This window comes from Rhea americana, unplaced genomic scaffold (assembly GCF_003343005.1).
Source record: "Rhea americana isolate MKP2758 unplaced genomic scaffold, rheAme1 scaffold_163, whole genome shotgun sequence".
Lineage (NCBI taxonomy): Eukaryota > Metazoa > Chordata > Aves > Rheiformes > Rheidae > Rhea > Rhea americana.
Window position 1 is genome coordinate 1,491,503 of NW_028185739.1, and position 16,018 is coordinate 1,507,520.

General features: G+C 47.6%; 2 protein-coding genes across 4 annotated transcripts in view; both read left to right on the forward strand.

Moving 5' to 3' along the window:
• The first annotated feature begins 383 nt into the window (after positions 1 to 383).
• On the forward strand, positions 384 to 12,516 carry LOC146598456 (C4b-binding protein alpha chain-like). Of its 3 annotated transcripts, XM_085300409.1 has the most exons (13): positions 384 to 458; positions 822 to 1,007; positions 1,708 to 1,804; positions 2,869 to 2,951; positions 3,803 to 3,994; positions 4,623 to 4,805; positions 5,325 to 5,510; positions 6,666 to 6,759; positions 7,432 to 7,517; positions 8,508 to 8,714; positions 8,871 to 9,077; positions 9,451 to 9,474; positions 9,967 to 12,516. In XM_085300409.1, exons 1-13 carry the CDS (start codon positions 389 to 391, stop codon positions 10,008 to 10,010), a joined length of 1,659 nt encoding a protein of 552 aa, XP_085156535.1. In that variant the 5' UTR covers positions 384 to 388; the 3' UTR covers positions 10,011 to 12,516. The 3 variants fall into 3 exon arrangements, with proteins under 3 accessions (XP_085156535.1, XP_085156537.1, XP_085156536.1); XM_085300411.1 differs by lacking the exon at positions 8,508 to 8,714; XM_085300410.1 differs by lacking the exons at positions 6,666 to 6,759; positions 7,432 to 7,517.
• Positions 12,517 to 13,284: 768 nt separating this feature from the next.
• Positions 13,285 to 16,018, forward strand: part of LOC146598457 (complement receptor type 1-like) — a 32,233-nt gene continuing 29,499 nt past the window's right edge. The window contains 5 exon segments of the mRNA XM_085300323.1: positions 13,285 to 13,357; positions 14,019 to 14,205; positions 14,640 to 14,683; positions 14,741 to 14,923; positions 15,693 to 15,875. Of these exon segments, the coding sequence (XP_085156449.1) occupies positions 13,285 to 13,357; positions 14,019 to 14,205; positions 14,640 to 14,683; positions 14,741 to 14,923; positions 15,693 to 15,875 (670 nt within the window).

Sequence of the window (16,018 nt, forward strand, 5' to 3'; positions counted from 1 at the left end):
CTTTAAAATGAGGATAAAACCTTTCCATGTCACTGGACCACCGAGGAAAAATCCGTTCTTCCCGTTTCTAGCTGACTGTGCTGCATGCAGTTTGTATCTGGCCAAGCCGCAGGAAAAATCCCTCCTGTGAAGGGCAGTAAAGGCAGAGCTGAGCGCTGGGGCGGCCGAGGGGCGGATCGCGGGCCGGGCTCAGCCAGGCTCTGCCCCGCCGCAGCCGCGGAGTTTCCTGCCAGCGGAAAAGCGGGCGGAGGCGGCGGCTGGAGCAGGGACCGGGCCAGGGCCGGCCCCGGAAAGGGCTGGCTGCGGCTGCTGCTGCTGCTGCTGCTGCTGCTGCTGCGCGCTTGCTGCGCCCGGCGGAGCCTCCGCTGCGCTGCGCCGCGCCGGCGACATGAGGCTGCGCCGCCTCCGCGCCGCGCTGCCGGCGCTGCTGGCGCTGCTGGCGCTGCCCGGGGCGCGGGGTGAGCGGGGCCGGGGGAAGGGCGTGGGGAAGGGGCCGAGGTGGGGCTGGAGGGATCAGGGCAGCGGCCGGGGGGAGGGGGCTGAAGATGGGGCTGAGGGGGCTGAGGGGGCTGGGGCTAGGGGAAGGGAATGGGGCTGGAGACGGGCATGGCGGGGGGAGAGGGGGGCAGAGGAAGGGGAAGAGAATGGGACTGTACGGGCTGGCGCTGGGAGAAGGAGACGGAGCTGGGAATGCCAGGGGAAGGGGCCGGGGCCGGGAGGGCCAGGGCAGGGGGCTCGAGCACTTGGGTGCAGGGACGAGGCCGCGTGGGGAAGGGCAGAGACGAGTCTCCCCCCCCCCCCGGCTCCTCATGCTCTGCCAGGTGACTGCGGGCCGCCCCCGAGGTTCTCCTTCGCAGAGCCCCCCGCGTCTGTGAACACCTCCTACCCCTTCGGGAGCAAGCTGAGGTACAGGTGCCGCCCGGGGTACACCGGAGCCAGCGGCAAGTCCCCCTTCGTCACCTGCCACTCGAACTCCAGCTGGTTGTCGGAAAACAATTTCTGCATCGGTGGGTCCCGCGCGGGGCTGGCGGCGCTCCTGGGGGGCGTCCCCTGCTGCACCCCGGCCCCGGCCGGGACCCGGCGCGGGGTGGGGAGATGCTTCCCGGGGGGGCTGCTCTTTTTACGACCGCTGGGCAAACGCTTACCCTGCGTGCCCGTGTGTGGCTGCATTTCCTGCCTTGGAAATCTTTATCCCTGGGAGGAAATCTCTGATCCCTTTAATAACCCATGGACTTTACCACCTGGTGACACAGGCTGAGTGCTGTGGTAGAGTAAGTGCAATCRTGTATTTGGCAGGAGCAAGGTAAGGTGTGGAGACAGCTGCGGGGTTCAGTCCTGTCTGCCGTCCCGGGGTAATGGGCCCAGCTGTTCCTCGGGCGGCCAGTGGGTGTTTTTCCCCTGCTTTTGCTGCAGACAGGAGCCTCTGTGCTGAAGTCTCTGGGTATCTTTTGCAGTTCRTGTCTCAGTAAGCATGTAAATCTCTGTAGATCCTTGCTCCTTTATTGTCCTTAACTGTATTTAACTTTCAGTTTCTCAGAACTTAATGTGGATCTTAATCTTTTCCAAAAGCACCGGTACTTGCTAGACAGGAAAGGCAGRTGCCTGAGAAATGATCATTTGGTCTGTAACAGCTCTGAACTGTAGTGTAACCTGTACTTCATCGTAGTGGCATAAAACAGAGCAAATGCTGGTCACTTGTCCTTGCAGGAAAACCGTGTGGTCCACTGGATATATCTAATGGCAGATTTGATTACACAACTGATCTCCGATTTGGGGCAGTCGTGAACGTCACCTGTAATGAAGGGTAAGTGTCTGCCTGTGTTCCTGGGCTAGTCGATAGAGCTCAGGCCATGAGACAGGAGCGTTATCGTACAGGAGYTGGAGACTTGGAGGCTTATTAATATCTTGGAGCCATTTCCTTGGAAAGCACAAGCATGAGAGGAGKTTTTCAGAGCAGGGTGCCACATAGATCAGGCTCTCTCCTATCCCTGCTCTCAGGACAGGTTATCTTCTGAGAGCAAGAGCCTGTTCTTTGCAAACTTACCAGCTCCTCACAGAAATTTTCTTTGTTCCTGTTGATCTCATTTAGTAATTCAGCATTTAAGCTGGCTCCTGCAAAATACTTAATGCATTTTATATCCAAGAAGGAGTGGGTGTCCAGCAGGTGCGTTTGCTGTTGTGCAATCGGTTCGGCTGCCTGCAGCTTAGCTAAGAGATCTTGGGAAAAGGGAGCTTTGGTGTCCCAGGAATGTGGAGGGAGAGGGGAAAAGAGCAGCTTAGGGTAAGTCAGTGACATCCAGCTCTGTTCRGAAAATGGATTTCTGTACGAGTTTACCACTGCACTGCACAGTGCAGAACTCAAGGGCTTACAATTAGCAGRCTTATAATTAGTAGGCTATCTTGTCTGCAGAAAATGTGAAGCAAGATACAAATTTGCATGCTACAAACCCTTTGCAGGTGTGATGTCAGCAGTGGACCACAGTTTAAAAAATAGCCCTTTATTGAAATCTTTGTGMAAATCTCTCACTTTAAGGAATGCGGTTGTTTTTCAGGGAGGGAAGCTAAGTTACCCCTTCTAAAAAAAGCAACACTCCTCCATCTCAGGGCTGTACTGGCTCAGGGTGAGGGTGCTGTCTTGTTCAGCTTCTCTGAGCCCGTACCTACCCACTATCAATATTAAGCATCTTATCATTACACCATATTGCATTTCTCTKGGTAGTTAGCAAATTGTATTTTACAAGAGGAGTGTTTCTCCCAATGGGTTCAGCTCCTCTAGAGAATGCCATTAGAACTATAATTTTTTTTTGACTTTCCCATGTTTTTTTTYCACTCTTTTCCTTTTTTTAAAGAGATTCAACCTTTTCTTAGGTACCGAATAATTGGGGAATCATCTCTACAATGYATACTTCAAGGCAATGACGTTGCTTGGAGTGATGCTCCACACTGTGAAAGTAAGGTCTTAAATGCTTTGTGTATGTCTCCTCCTTGAGGCTGCTACAATATAACTGGTAGTTTGGGGAAAGGCAGGTTGATTCTCTCTTCTTGGCTCTTGCTCCAAATTAGATTAACCTTCAACGAGACTTTCTCCTTACTTCTCCCTCAAATGCTCCCTTTGGAAATGGGAATGTAAATATCAAGGGGGATCTGTGGGTGTTGGCAGCAGCTCCTATAGTCAGATCTGCGAGAAGAGCAACTCCTGAGACTGGTGGCCGGTATCAGCTAGCGTGGCCACGCRGCAAGCTTTCTGACTCTGTGCGCTGTAGCCGCCAGGCTGCTGTGSAGGCTAGTTTACTCGTGTTGCGTTCCTCATCGGGCAGCTGCTGCTGAAATGCTTTTCAAGAGCTGTGCTTGATAAGGACTGGAATGCCTTCAGACATGCCTGTGCATTCAAAATACGAGTTTTCAGGAAGAGAAATTACTTCCAAGAGTTTTATTGGTGCTGTACGGACAGAGACTGTTTGCTGCTATAATAAGTATTCTAGCCTTGTTCTCAGCAAAAGCAAGAAACCCCATCAAAGATAGCTAAGGGTGCCTGACTGCTCAGCTGGACCATGTTTATTGCCTCCCGGAGGCCTCTTCTATAGGGCAAAGGGTGCTGTTTTGCTGTTGTACCGTTTACCCATTTTAAAAATTGGAAAACGTTCAGAATTTGAAGGAGTATTCAAGACTTTTAATTTGAAACAATTACTTTAGGATTTGTTCCCTATTTTGTTTGTCTTTTATTAATACCTTTTTAGCAGACAGATTTTGGTTCCATATTTGATGGAAATAGTCTTTTTTCTGCTGCTGTTTTTCCCTGCAGTTATTCCCTGTATGCCACCTCCTGAGATTGCAAATGGACAGTTCAGTGGTGACAGTGAAGACTTTACCTTTGGCTCAACTGTTACTTACAGCTGTCTCCCTGGCTTTTCTCTCATTGGAGAGTCCACGATTCACTGTACATCAGTTGATAAATTGAATGGAAAATGGAGTGGTCCAGCCCCTGAATGCAAAAGTAAATGTTTTTTTCTCTACCATTTTCTCTTGATTTCATTTCTCTTGCCTCCTCCATGTGAAACTGTAATTTCCAGATGAGTTGACAAACATGAGAAAACTGATTTGAGTTTTAAATGATTCCCAAAAGCTTAATGCTCCCAAGTTGTGGTCAGAGACAGGGCTTGGTTTAACAGATTTTTCAGCCCATGGGAAGTCACTGCTATAATCTAGGTTGATCTAGAGTAGACAGCATTGCATTGCATTGCAGAACAGCCAACCAAGCAGGTAACCACAGGCAGGCTGGAGACCACAGCTGGTACAAATGGCTGAGGTGCTATCTCTATAGCAGCACAGTTCCCATAGTGTCAGCCAGATTTGTTTTCCCTTTGGTATTCCAGAAAGTGCAAATCAAAATGATCTAGTTGTTCAGGAGGTTCAAATTCTCAGCTCTCGAAAAGCGACTCTCTCCCTGCCTGTGCCCAAGGTTTCCTACAATTGAAGCCCTGATCTGTGTCATTTCTTAGTGATGTACTCGATTCTGCMCTGCATGAAGGACCTGCTTCTTGTAGAGGCAATTCTGATAATGACTGTTTCTTTGCCTTTCCTTCCTGAAACAAATACTCTTACTGGCTTACTTTTGCTTCCAGTGGTCAGATGTCAAAATCCCGAAGTGAAAAGTGGGGAGAAGGTGTCTGGTTTCGGCACTGAGTACACATATAAAGAAACAGTCACTTTTCAATGTAAACCTGGTCATGTTTTGATCGGTAGTAGTACTGTCACTTGTGAAGCAGACAGTATGTGGAAACCATCTCTACCAACTTGTGAAGCACGTAAGTATAGGCGTATAAACCTGTGTAGTAGATCAGCTTCTAAATCTCAGCAGTTGTACCCATGTGTTGGGAGCCCCTGGGGAGTGTGCTAGGATAAGAGTCCTTCTGGTGGCAGCCCAGGCCACTTATATGACACGAAGCTATGTATGAACTGCAAATGGTCCAAAAGTGTATTGAGAGAGGGAAACTGCTTTCTGTATCTGATGCTCTTATTTCACCAGTTTCAGACTTGCTCAGGATGCTGGGCACAGCTGAATCCAGGTCCTTCAGACAGGGCTGGTGTTAAGCGAAGTAGCATCTCAGAAGCAGAGATGCTGCTCAATCTACATCTTTTCTCCAGTTAAGCAAACTGTGATAAATATTGGTGTTCGCTGAATTGGCCAAATGCAAACCGGATCCAGGACACTTGACAACCAAAACGGTTAAAATGATGTGCACTCGCAGTCAGCTTACTGTTGTTACTGGAGACCCTTTGGGTATGCTTCTGCAGCTAACTTTGCTGTTGTCTCCAATTGCTAGGTTACTGTGGTACTCCTCCAAGCTTCGCTTTCGCTGAATTAACAAGTGCTGTGAGCGACCAGTCTTTGGCTGAAACTAAGTTGACTTACAAGTGTAAACCAGGTTATACTGCAGCAAGTGGAAAGTCTTCTATTGTTACTTGTCTGATAAATACAACTTGGTCTTCAGACCCTGACTTCTGTATACGTGAGTATCTCTGTTCCTCTCCTATCTTGACTGACTATATACTAGTGACCTTTACACGCTTGAGATGTTATTTATTCTGAAATTTTGTTCATGTCCATCTCTGTGCAGACACACCTGGAAGTTTCTTGTTGAACTCTTTAAAGTGTATGGGGGTAAATCTAGCATTTTGGTCTACTCTGATAAACTTACAACAAGATCTGTGTGCCTTTAAATGCACATTTATCATATGTATAGAGATCAAGTGCTTTGTTTTCTGAACAAACTAAAGAACAGCTTAATTCTGCCTCCAGGTCCCCATAATTCAGATGATTCTCTCGTGTGTGCATACTGAGTGATCCCCAGAGCAGCAAGTGCAATTGAGTGTGATTGTGGATTATTTTATTTTATTTTTAGCAAAGCATGTTTTGAGGACAGTCAGGGGTACTGGTGAGACAGTGCCATAGAACTGTATTGTATTTCTTGCTAGTTCGTGTTCATAGCCTTTTCCACTTGATTTATAGAGCATAATTGCTACAATAAAATGAGCTTAGTTAGGTGAGATAAACATTGAACTAATGACATGCAATATTGCCACAATGAGACTGATCTACTAGTAGCAAAACTAGTATTGAGTAATACATATCACATTAGTACAGTTCTAACATAACAAAGGTCTGTAAATACTTTGTGCTATTCTTGATAATGAAGACAAAATTACTCTTACCAAAAGACCTTGTATATGTGTCAAAAAAACTCCTGAAGTATTGGAATAGCTAAGGCATATCCTCTTGTGTATTTTGTACTGCATGTTTGCTTTGTGTTAGCAGACTTATGTAGCTCTAGCCCTCTGCTTGATTGGTTTAAGAACCTGCCTCTTAAAGCATGCCCGCTTTCAGCGAAGCACATGCCTGTACCTGGTACAGACTGCTACCCTTTCTCTGTTCTGGCTGAGACTGAATCCAGTCACTTCTTATGCTACAGCACAAGCCTCTCTGCAGTGGAGTTGGGGGGGGGGCAGCAGAGTCCTCCCCAGGCGTCCCTCAGTGCAGCTGAGTTTTTGCACAGTTGCAAGCCTGCCTGTGGTCTTGGTCATGTAAGTCTGGTTAAGAGCTATCGCTTGGCATCACTCTAAAAAGACAAATCAAGTAATTCCCATGCCAATTTCTTTTCCTCTAGGAAAGCAATGTTCTTCTCCTCAAATAAACAACGGGAAAGTAATAGCAGACAATTTCCAGTTTGAGACAACAGTGAGTTTCACCTGTAATGCTGGGTGAGTGGATCATTACTTAAGAGAGACTGAAGCTGAAGATTGGGTATGGTGACCTGGAGGTGCTCCACAGATAGGCRATACATCCACCACCCCCGTTACCTGCCAGTTTCCCAGTACAAGTCCCCAGTAAAACTCTATTATGTCTTCAGTTAGATAAGCAAGTGTGGTGATTCATGCATAATTAGTAATCTCATTGTATTACTAATCGTGCATGCTTCAGTTCAGCTCTATATTCCAACTACATACTGGAAACATGGGTGGGATACAGCTCTACTGAGCTACAGTAGGTCACCAGCACCCTGAGACAAAGTTCAGTGGAAACCTAGGAAAACGTTACAGGTCTGGGGGTATAAGTGAATGCATTTCAATCCTTTACAAAGAAAAGGAGGCAGTGGTTCCCTCTCTTTTAGAYTGGGAGTTATTTCTGTGCCTCTTGCTGAGACACTGGCGAGGGATCCCTCCTGCTAAAGCTTCTGAAAGTTTACACCCTTCCCTATTTGTCAGGTCAGGCAGCCCTTATTTGCTGCTTTAAAGTAGCTTTTGAGGTGTCCAGATCCCATTTCACAGCAGGAGCAACTTCTGTTCTTGTATCCATGCAATGGTGGAGGAGGAGGGTGAAGAACCCTTTCTAGGTTGTTTTCTGAAAATTATAAAATTCCTCTTTTTCTTTAGGTATAAATTAAAGGGGTCATCTTCCAGCACATGTGTGATTTCAGGAAATGGAGTTGGCTGGGATACAGCATTTCCAAGCTGTGAAAGTAAGAGGACCTGTGCCCAGAGCCATAAAGATAACAGTTGGAGCTGTTGTGGCGTAGCTGCTTTGCTGGGGAGCTTGGTCTGCTTGCTCTTGTGCTTCAAGCTGCTGTAATATTCAAAATTTCAATACTAGCTTGTTCTGTGAGGCCTTAGCTGGAATATTCTTGCGCAATTCAGAAGTCATGCTGACAAACTGGAGGGAACCAGAGGAGAGCAACAGAAAGCAGGGTTTTCTTCTTCACGAAGCAACCCCAGAAACTGGAAAATCATGGAAAAATTAGGAAAATTATGACCCCATTTATAAGTAGAGGAAATTTTATCTTTCTCTCTAGTTGCCAGGGGAAAGATGAAAATAAATTGGGCTCAAATTTGATGTTAGAACTCTATCTACATAATTTGGTATAATACTGAAATCAGGTATTTATGGTGTTAGGCAAGGCTAAGAATTAAGAAATATTACAGAATTACCTTCACTACTGTTTTTTAACAGCAATGTCTGTGACTGCCCCACCATCTTTCCTTACTTCAAGAAGAGTCAGCAGATTACCACTGGGGTGGTTAATTTAATATGTCTTGTAAGTCAATCTTGGCTCTTAAAGCTAATTACTATAGTAAATTACTATAATTTTTCCTAGCTTACACRGTTGCATTCCACTTTCCTTCTAGTCTCCTGTTGAATAGGACGCCTCCAACATACTAGTCTAGGCCAGTTACTTTGACAAGGAAAGTTTTGGCTTGTGTCTGGGAATTTAAGTTTCTTGCTCTGTATTTCAGGACTAAAGCTGGGGATGGCTGAAAAATGTCCTCTAGTCTAGTTAGGTGCTTCAGTGGCCATAGGCAGTAGCTGATGTCCAGTATTGAGCAAGAAAGCTAAAAGTATTTTCAGGTGTTTCTAGATGCATGTCAGTTGGTTACATCTTCTTCTCACACATCTGACACACATTTGCAGTTAGGAAAGTGCTCAGAYGCTCTTGGTGGTGTCCTTCCTGTAGGACAGCTCCCTGATGTTTTCTGTGGACCGCCACCTACGATTGACAATGGAATACACAATGAAACAACAAAAAGCAGCTTTCTTCATGGCTCTGTTGTAGTCTATGAATGTAATAARGGCTTCATCCTTACTGGAGAGGCCTCTATTCGCTGTATATTAGAAGATGAATCTCATGGAGTCTGGAGTAAGCCTACTCCTGAATGCAAAGGTGAGTAGCTGAGGTCCAGTATTGAGCAAGAAAGCTAAAAGTATTTTCAGGTGTTTCTAGATGCATGTCAGTTGGTTATATCTTCTTCCCACACATCTGACACACATTTGCAGTTAGGAAAGTGCTCAGACGCTCTTGGTGATGTTCTTCCTATAGGACAGCTCCCTGATGTTTTCTGTGGACCGCCACCTAYGATTGACAATGGAATACACAATGAAACAACAAAAAGCAGCTTTCYTCATGGCTCTGTTGTAGTCTATGAMTGTAATAARGGCTTCATCCTTACTGGAGAGGCCTCTATTCGCTGTGTATCAGAAGATGAATCTCATGGAGTCTGGAGCAAGCCTACTCCTGAATGCAAAGGTGACTCTCCTCTGTCTATCTTGCTGCCTCTTCTCTCTCTTTTGGAAAATTTATGTTTTTGCTGCCTCTTTGAATTCTCAAATCAAATACTTCAGTTAAGGAATAAGCCTTCAAAACTTCCTGAAACAGCTTGCATTGAAATCTAGTGCCAAAAGCACGTGACTAGGTTGCTGCAAAGACTTGCAGGCTACTGGAAGTGTATTCATCCATTAAACATGTGGAACCTTGGGTTACACAGGGGTCCCATTCCCTCTGCTATTTCAGTTGTCACTTTAATATGCATTGGCTTTGAGACACTGAAGGTTGCATAGTTTGATGAACTGTTGTGCTTAATGGGTGTTCAGTTTCACATTTTTGCTCTTTTCTTTTCCAGGCACAGCTAACAAAATCATTGCTGGTAAGTAATAAAAATTCCTGTGTCTAGTGCATGTGTAAGTACTGGTCTGTCGTGCTGTCCAGTGCTAATGCTAAGTGTGTATCTTAATGACTGCAAGCACTGGCCATAGCGGTGTCAATGACTGTTCTCCCTGCTGCTTGCACTTCCTCTCTTGCTAGCCAGTCCCTGTAGCTGAAACAGCAGAAAGTGTTGGCTGCTGTGCTGTGAACATTAACATGTTAATAGCATCATGTTGTTCTCTGAAGTCACTCTTAATCATGCTGTCTGTCCCATTTTTATGTTATTATCTCTTAAGCAATTTTATGCATTCTGCTTAAACCTGGAATAGGCTTATGAGCTTTCCACACTTGTCATGTTTATATTTTTGTTGCTTTATGATCATTCTTTGAAAAGAGGAAAAAATGCTAAAGATACTCTATGTCTGGGAGTGGGGAGGCAAAAAGTAAACAAATGTATTTGGAATGAAGACTGAAGTTTGTTTATCTCTTGTAGGAATCCTCCCCCTCTTCCTGGCAATCCTGGTTATTCACTTTTAGGCTCAAGAAGAGGCAACTGGAAGAGCCAGAGCAACCCCTTGGAGAGCACTGAATGGTAGACGTGCTGGACTTGTCACGTTGATCTCAGGATTTCACTCCTGTGAGACTGAACTAGTAAGACTTGTGAGACTTGAAGAAGTAATCTGCAAACTTTAGATGAAAAAAAAAATGGCATTGATCCTCTATCATGCTCTCCCCTACTGCCTGGGAAGTGCTTATGCTTTTGGTTGCAGGTGTAACAGCTGCATGATGTGTTGAACATACAGCAGCTTGCATATGTGGCCTGTGCTGGATGGTTCCTGGCCCTCCAGATGAAACTACCATTCAGAAATCAAGTGCAGTTATGCCCCTGCTAAGTAGTAATGACACCAAAGACCTTCATCCTGCAGTATTGTAGACTCATGAAAATAGGGCTTTTCAGGTACCTCCATGTTTTGTTTTTCAGCTCCACTAAGGTGGTGTTCTGTTGGATCCTAATTGCGATTTACAAGTGTCGTAAGTGTTCTGAGGTGAAAAGTGATGTTGGTACTGAGAGGGTTAACAGTGACTGTCTTCCTGTGAGCAATATATACTAGAGAAAATTAAGACTGATGTTCGACTTGTGCTTCCTATTCTTATTATCTGTAGGTATGGAGAGACCTGAGAATATTCACGTAAGTGTTTGCTCTAGTTTTTACTTCAAGGCAAGGCTGTTGTGCAAATAGCAATCCATATAAATTGGTACTTTCCCTGGAGAAAAATATTTAAATGCCTTATTTCAAAGAASTACTCTTTTGACTCTTCCTGTAGGTACTGAAAATAACCTTGTGGTCTCTGCAGTGGCAATGTCTTTGTATCTTATCAAAGCTTTTCTCTTCCTGCCTTGCAGAAACTCTTCTTGTCTCTTCATTGACTTTACGCTTAGGAAGTGGCAAAGTGGATTGCTTGGCTGAAAACTCTGGGGAGAAAGTTAAACAGAATGGGCGTTTCACAGCGTCAGTGGAGCTTGTCCACAGGCAGGTGGTGTTCAGTCTACAGCAATGTCATGGCAACTGAACGCAGAACCTGCACGTGGCTTTGCAGATGCTACCAAACACCAGAAAGTCACCTCATCTGAACTTTTCACTTTCTGTCCCCATGCTTTCTGACTGATAGGAAATCAGTGTCTTAATTTGCACCTGAAAGCTGTTTGCTGGTTTTGGACAGTGGTGCAAGGGGCTATGCAGCCCAACTGCACCATCCATCCGGTGGTCATGTGGGGCTGCGCATGGATAGAGTAGGAGTGTAGACCCCCAGTGCAAAGAAGGCTTGGGACCAGCTCAGCTCTGGAGGCTTCTCTTGGCTGCTGGGAAGGTGAGGGAGCAAAAACTGTTTTGGTGGCCAGTCGTGCTAACAGCTCAGGGAAGTTTCCTAGTCCAGTGCTGTGGGCAGTGGTGACACGTGGGGAGATCTTGGTGTGGCTCGTTGAGCAAACGTAGGTGCTGCTGTGCAGAAAGCCAAACCCTTAGTGCAGTCATCTGTGGTAATTGGGGCATGAAACTGCCTCTGCTGTGTATTTTGCTTTCATCCTGCCAAAACTGGCCTAGTTAGGTGTTGCGTTGAGGATAGTTCAAGAAGGGTGTAGGGTATAGATGAGTGAGAAAGCACGCGAAAATAAGGTATGCTGTCCACTCCTTTCTTTCTTGATTCAGGCTTTTTWGGTGCCATGGAGACAGCTCAAATAATGAGACCTCGCTTACCATGTATAAACCAAAGATGGAGGCAGAAATTCCCTTGATTTGCTGGCTGATGGTCGGTCTTTGCTACAGTGACACTGTCTTTCCTGATTTTAACAGAACCGAGTTAAACGATCAGAGGGTTAAATTATCAATTTGCTGGCTTTGCATAATGCGTAACCAGGAAAGGGAAGCATTCAAAATGCACATACAYACTACTGACTTCTTTGTTTCTGCTGTTTCTTCTGTTTATTAGTGCTTTCCTGTTAATAGGAACATGCGCCTAATTATAGGGAAAAACACGTGCCGTAGTTTCCATCAGTATGTTAGCCTCATTACAAATAAACTTCTCCTTTCCATCTGGGAGGTTTTTCTGATTGACCGTCTTTGTGGTGCAGCAAAATAACTGTTTTCGGAAGTAAGTCTTACCAAATAAGAATTTGCAAATTGGTGGGTTTGGGTTTTTTTAATAAGCCGGGTGAATGACTATAGGAACAAAATACAAATTTAAAGCCTAGTAGCTTAGTGCTGTRTTCTGTTTTGTTATCTTAATCTCAGCACAGTCGTCGTCCTTGCTGTGTAATTCAGTGATTTTTTCCAAATGAGTTAACTTCTGTTACCAGGGTTGAGCTTGAAGCGATSCATCCTTGGCCAAGTGGAAGGAGCCGTAAACACTGTGACAGAGTTTACAAGTGYGGCCACTAAGATTTGCAGTTGAAAGAGCGCGAATGTACTGTGAATACAACCGAGTTGTACATAATTTTCCTTTGTAATGTAAATGTAACAAATCAAATTAAATTATGAAGCTTAAACGCTGTGTGTTTCGGAAGTTGTCAGTGAAGGACACCAAAGACCTCCGGCTTTGGGAATGGCAAGCGCATGATGGCGGGTGCAGGTCTTGCCTGGCCCCCAGCTGCTCCCGCGGCGAAAAGCCTGAGGTGTGGATTTTATTTCTCCTCTCCAGAGGTGTGGGATGAYGGCACCAGGCTAGATGAGGCCTGGAGAAATAAGGGCTGGGAGAAGTGTGGCAGCCCTGGGCCTCGGCAGTTTGGGGAAGAGCCCCCGGGGCCACCTTGCCTTGGGGAGGAGGCTGCTCACCCCCTCCTCACGGCGTCTTCCCCCCCGGCCTCATGGCAGCTCACCCCCCTCCTCATGGCACTTTCCTTCCCCCCTGGCCTCATGGCGGCTTGCTCACTCCTCATGGTGTCTTCCTCCCCCTCCCACCTCATGGCAGCTCAACTCCTCCTCACGGCGCCTTCCTCCCCCTCACATCATGGCGGCTCACCCCCTCCTCATGGCATCTTCCTTCCCCCTGGCCTTGTGGCGGCTTCCCTCTCCTCACAGCACCTTCCTTCCCGCCCCGGCCTCGTGGCGGCTTCCCCCCAACCTCATGGCAGCTTCCCCCTCCTCGCAGCGGCTTCCCCTCAGCCCCCCGCTGGGTTCCTTCGCGGTGGCGGTGGCGGGAAGCCCCGTGCAGCTGCGGCCCCTTCCGCAGGCRAGGGGGAAGCCGGGCGCCCATATCTGCCCGCCGCCCCGCGGGGCAGCCGCAGTTGCCGTGCGGTGGGCAGCGAGGGCCGCGCATGGCGCTCGCCGGCGCCCGCCACCTCCTGGGCACTGTCGCTCTGCTCCTGGCCGCCCGCACCCGTGCGCAAGGTAGGGGAGGGCAGCGGGTGGGGTTGGGTCTGCCGTAAGGCACCTTGGCACCATTTTCCACCTCAGGCAGGYGGCGGCGGACTAAGCGCCTCTGTGTGACCTATAGCTAAGTAGTCCAGGCCCTTTATGTAGATTAATCTGGGTGGAAACCCCAAAAATGGCCCCTCATGGGTGGCGTTGCGCCCTGGACCGGCTCTTCAGTGAGATGGCGGAGAGTCTTCCGCAGCTGGCCCAACTTCCCAGGCCGAGGGGCTCGACCTGCATGTTTGCCCTGGCCTCGAAAGGGTGGCTTTCYGTGAGGAAAAGACAAGTTATCCCTAAGTTAATGCTTTCTAAAAAGGTTAAGCAGCCGTTTCTTTTGCAATGCTTATTTTTCCCTGCGTTGGTGGGACGCGCCTCCGTCCTGCGCCTCGAGCCGGAGCTGCGCCCTTCTCTCGGYGGGCTCGTGGCTCGGCGTGTTGCTCGGAGACGTCGCGGCTGTTATCCAAAGGCTGCTGCCAGCGTGAGCTGTTTGTTTTACATTCTTTCTACGTTCTTTCTACATTCTTTCTACCTTCTCATGTCTTGTGCAAATGTTTGCCTAGTAAACAAAGCTGCTTCTCTGCTACCTTGCTTCTAAAAGTCGGCCTGTCTGTCTCTACCCCTCGCGTTATTTCTCCAGAGATTCAGTGCAAACAGCCTCCAGATATTCCCCATGGGCGGAACACTGGCAGGTTCATGGACAAGTTCTCCTATGGATCGGTTGTAACGTACACGTGCGATGGAGGTTACACCCGCACTGGCGAGGCCTCCATCCGGTGCGTGACGGAGGATGGGCTGACCGGCGTGTGGAGCGGGCCCCCGCCACAGTGCGGACTTGGTGCGTACCTTGCCGTGGCGCCATCCTCCCCATGCATGCAAGTTCCTCCTCAGACAAGCCCTCAGGAAYGTAGCTAGCTTCTCCTACTGGCCAAATCCTCACCAGCATTTCCCTGGYCTGGATCATATGAATGCACTTGGTACTAGAGCAGGGGGACAGGCTGTGCTGGCAGCAAATGTCACCTGATGCATCCAAACGCTCTTCTTCCTGGCCCATAGATTAGGAGTATGCAGCAAGGCCTGGAAGAGCTTTTAGTGACACCAGGTAGTAATAAATCCTGTGACCTCATTCTTGTAGCTGAGGAAGCAGCTGGGCTCACACAACAGCCTAGCAAAGCCATTCTAAAGCAGGCTGCTGATGTGGGACAAGTGAAGGACACCGGCCGTGTGGCTCTTCCCCATCACTCCCAGTAATCTCATGCAGGTCAACAAGTGACTTGGAAACCATTGATGTGGAAACCATCACAGGTATGAAAGGCTTGAGAGCTGTGTAGCTAAACACTGCTATTTCTCTCCCTTTTCCAGATATTCGATGCCCATTCCCACACATCCAGAATGGGAGGAGACTACCCCCTACTCGCTACATCTAYAAGACTGGGGATACTGTAAACTTTGAGTGCAATTCAGGCTATGCCATTCAAGGCTCCCATACAACCACGTGTGGAGCTGATTTCAAGTGGAGTCCACCTCTGCCAGTTTGCAAAAAGGGCAAGTATCTCAGCATAGGAGTGTGAACACTAACAGCCATGGGAGAAAAGCTCCCTCTAGTGTCCTCTCAAATTCAGTGAGAAAGTAAAGCCAGGATGGATCTGTCCTTGCTTCTCTTCTCAAATCAAGGCACTTCTGGAGAGACATAATCAGCTCAAAAGAAAGGTGCTTACTGCTAGACTGAGAAATGAGGCTAAGTGCTGTCTGTTCTGCCCTGGGCTTTGAGAGGGATGTGAAGATAGAAACTTCCCAGCTGATCTCCTTGGGTGCTGTGGTCTTCATGTTCCCTGTGATGCAGCAGGAGACTGTCATTTCTCAAGCATGCAAACAATCCRTAGGCCAGCCGCTGAGAAGTGGCAATAACTGCTTCGCTGTGGGGGTTTCTGTGATTCTGCTTACAGCCCAAAGTGGGACACTTTCATCTCCCTGTGTGCTTCCTGCTAGCAGCTTCTGTGATCTGAAATGGGAACAGGAAGCAATTGCAACTTCTCATTCTTCTCGCTGCTTTTGTGTGTTCACATGCCTCTTCTGCTAAATCCTGTGACCTACCAGTAACTTTTATGTCAGAAAATGTTCACATTGTGAGTAATTCTCACCAGCTACTATGTGAGGATTAATCTTGAYGTGGCTGAACTTTTTTGTTAAGTAATACTTTGGTCCAGGAAATACAGCAAAGACTGAACAAAATTTGGATATTACTCTGGCAAAGAGTTCTAATAACAYGCAAAATGGCAAACAGCTAATTCAGCAGCCTCTGTTCCCTTTTCAGAGGTGAAGTGTCCTCGGCCACCAAACATCGCCAATGGGCAGCACAGCGGCCAGTCCTCAGACACTTTTCCCCGGGGAACAACTGTGCACTACAGCTGCAGGGATGGCTACATGCTAGTTGGAAACATGTCCATCAACTGCACAGATGCTGGGCTGTGGAGCCGGCCCCGGCCCCGCTGCGAAGGTGGGTTGATGCTCGCCTTTCCAGGCATAGGGTCTACAAAGAGGATCGACTCCCAGGGCACTGAGCTGTGGCACCACTCTCTCACCACCAGTGCCGATGTGCACTTGTGGAGGCCACATGGCTTTTGGGAAAAAGCAGCCTCT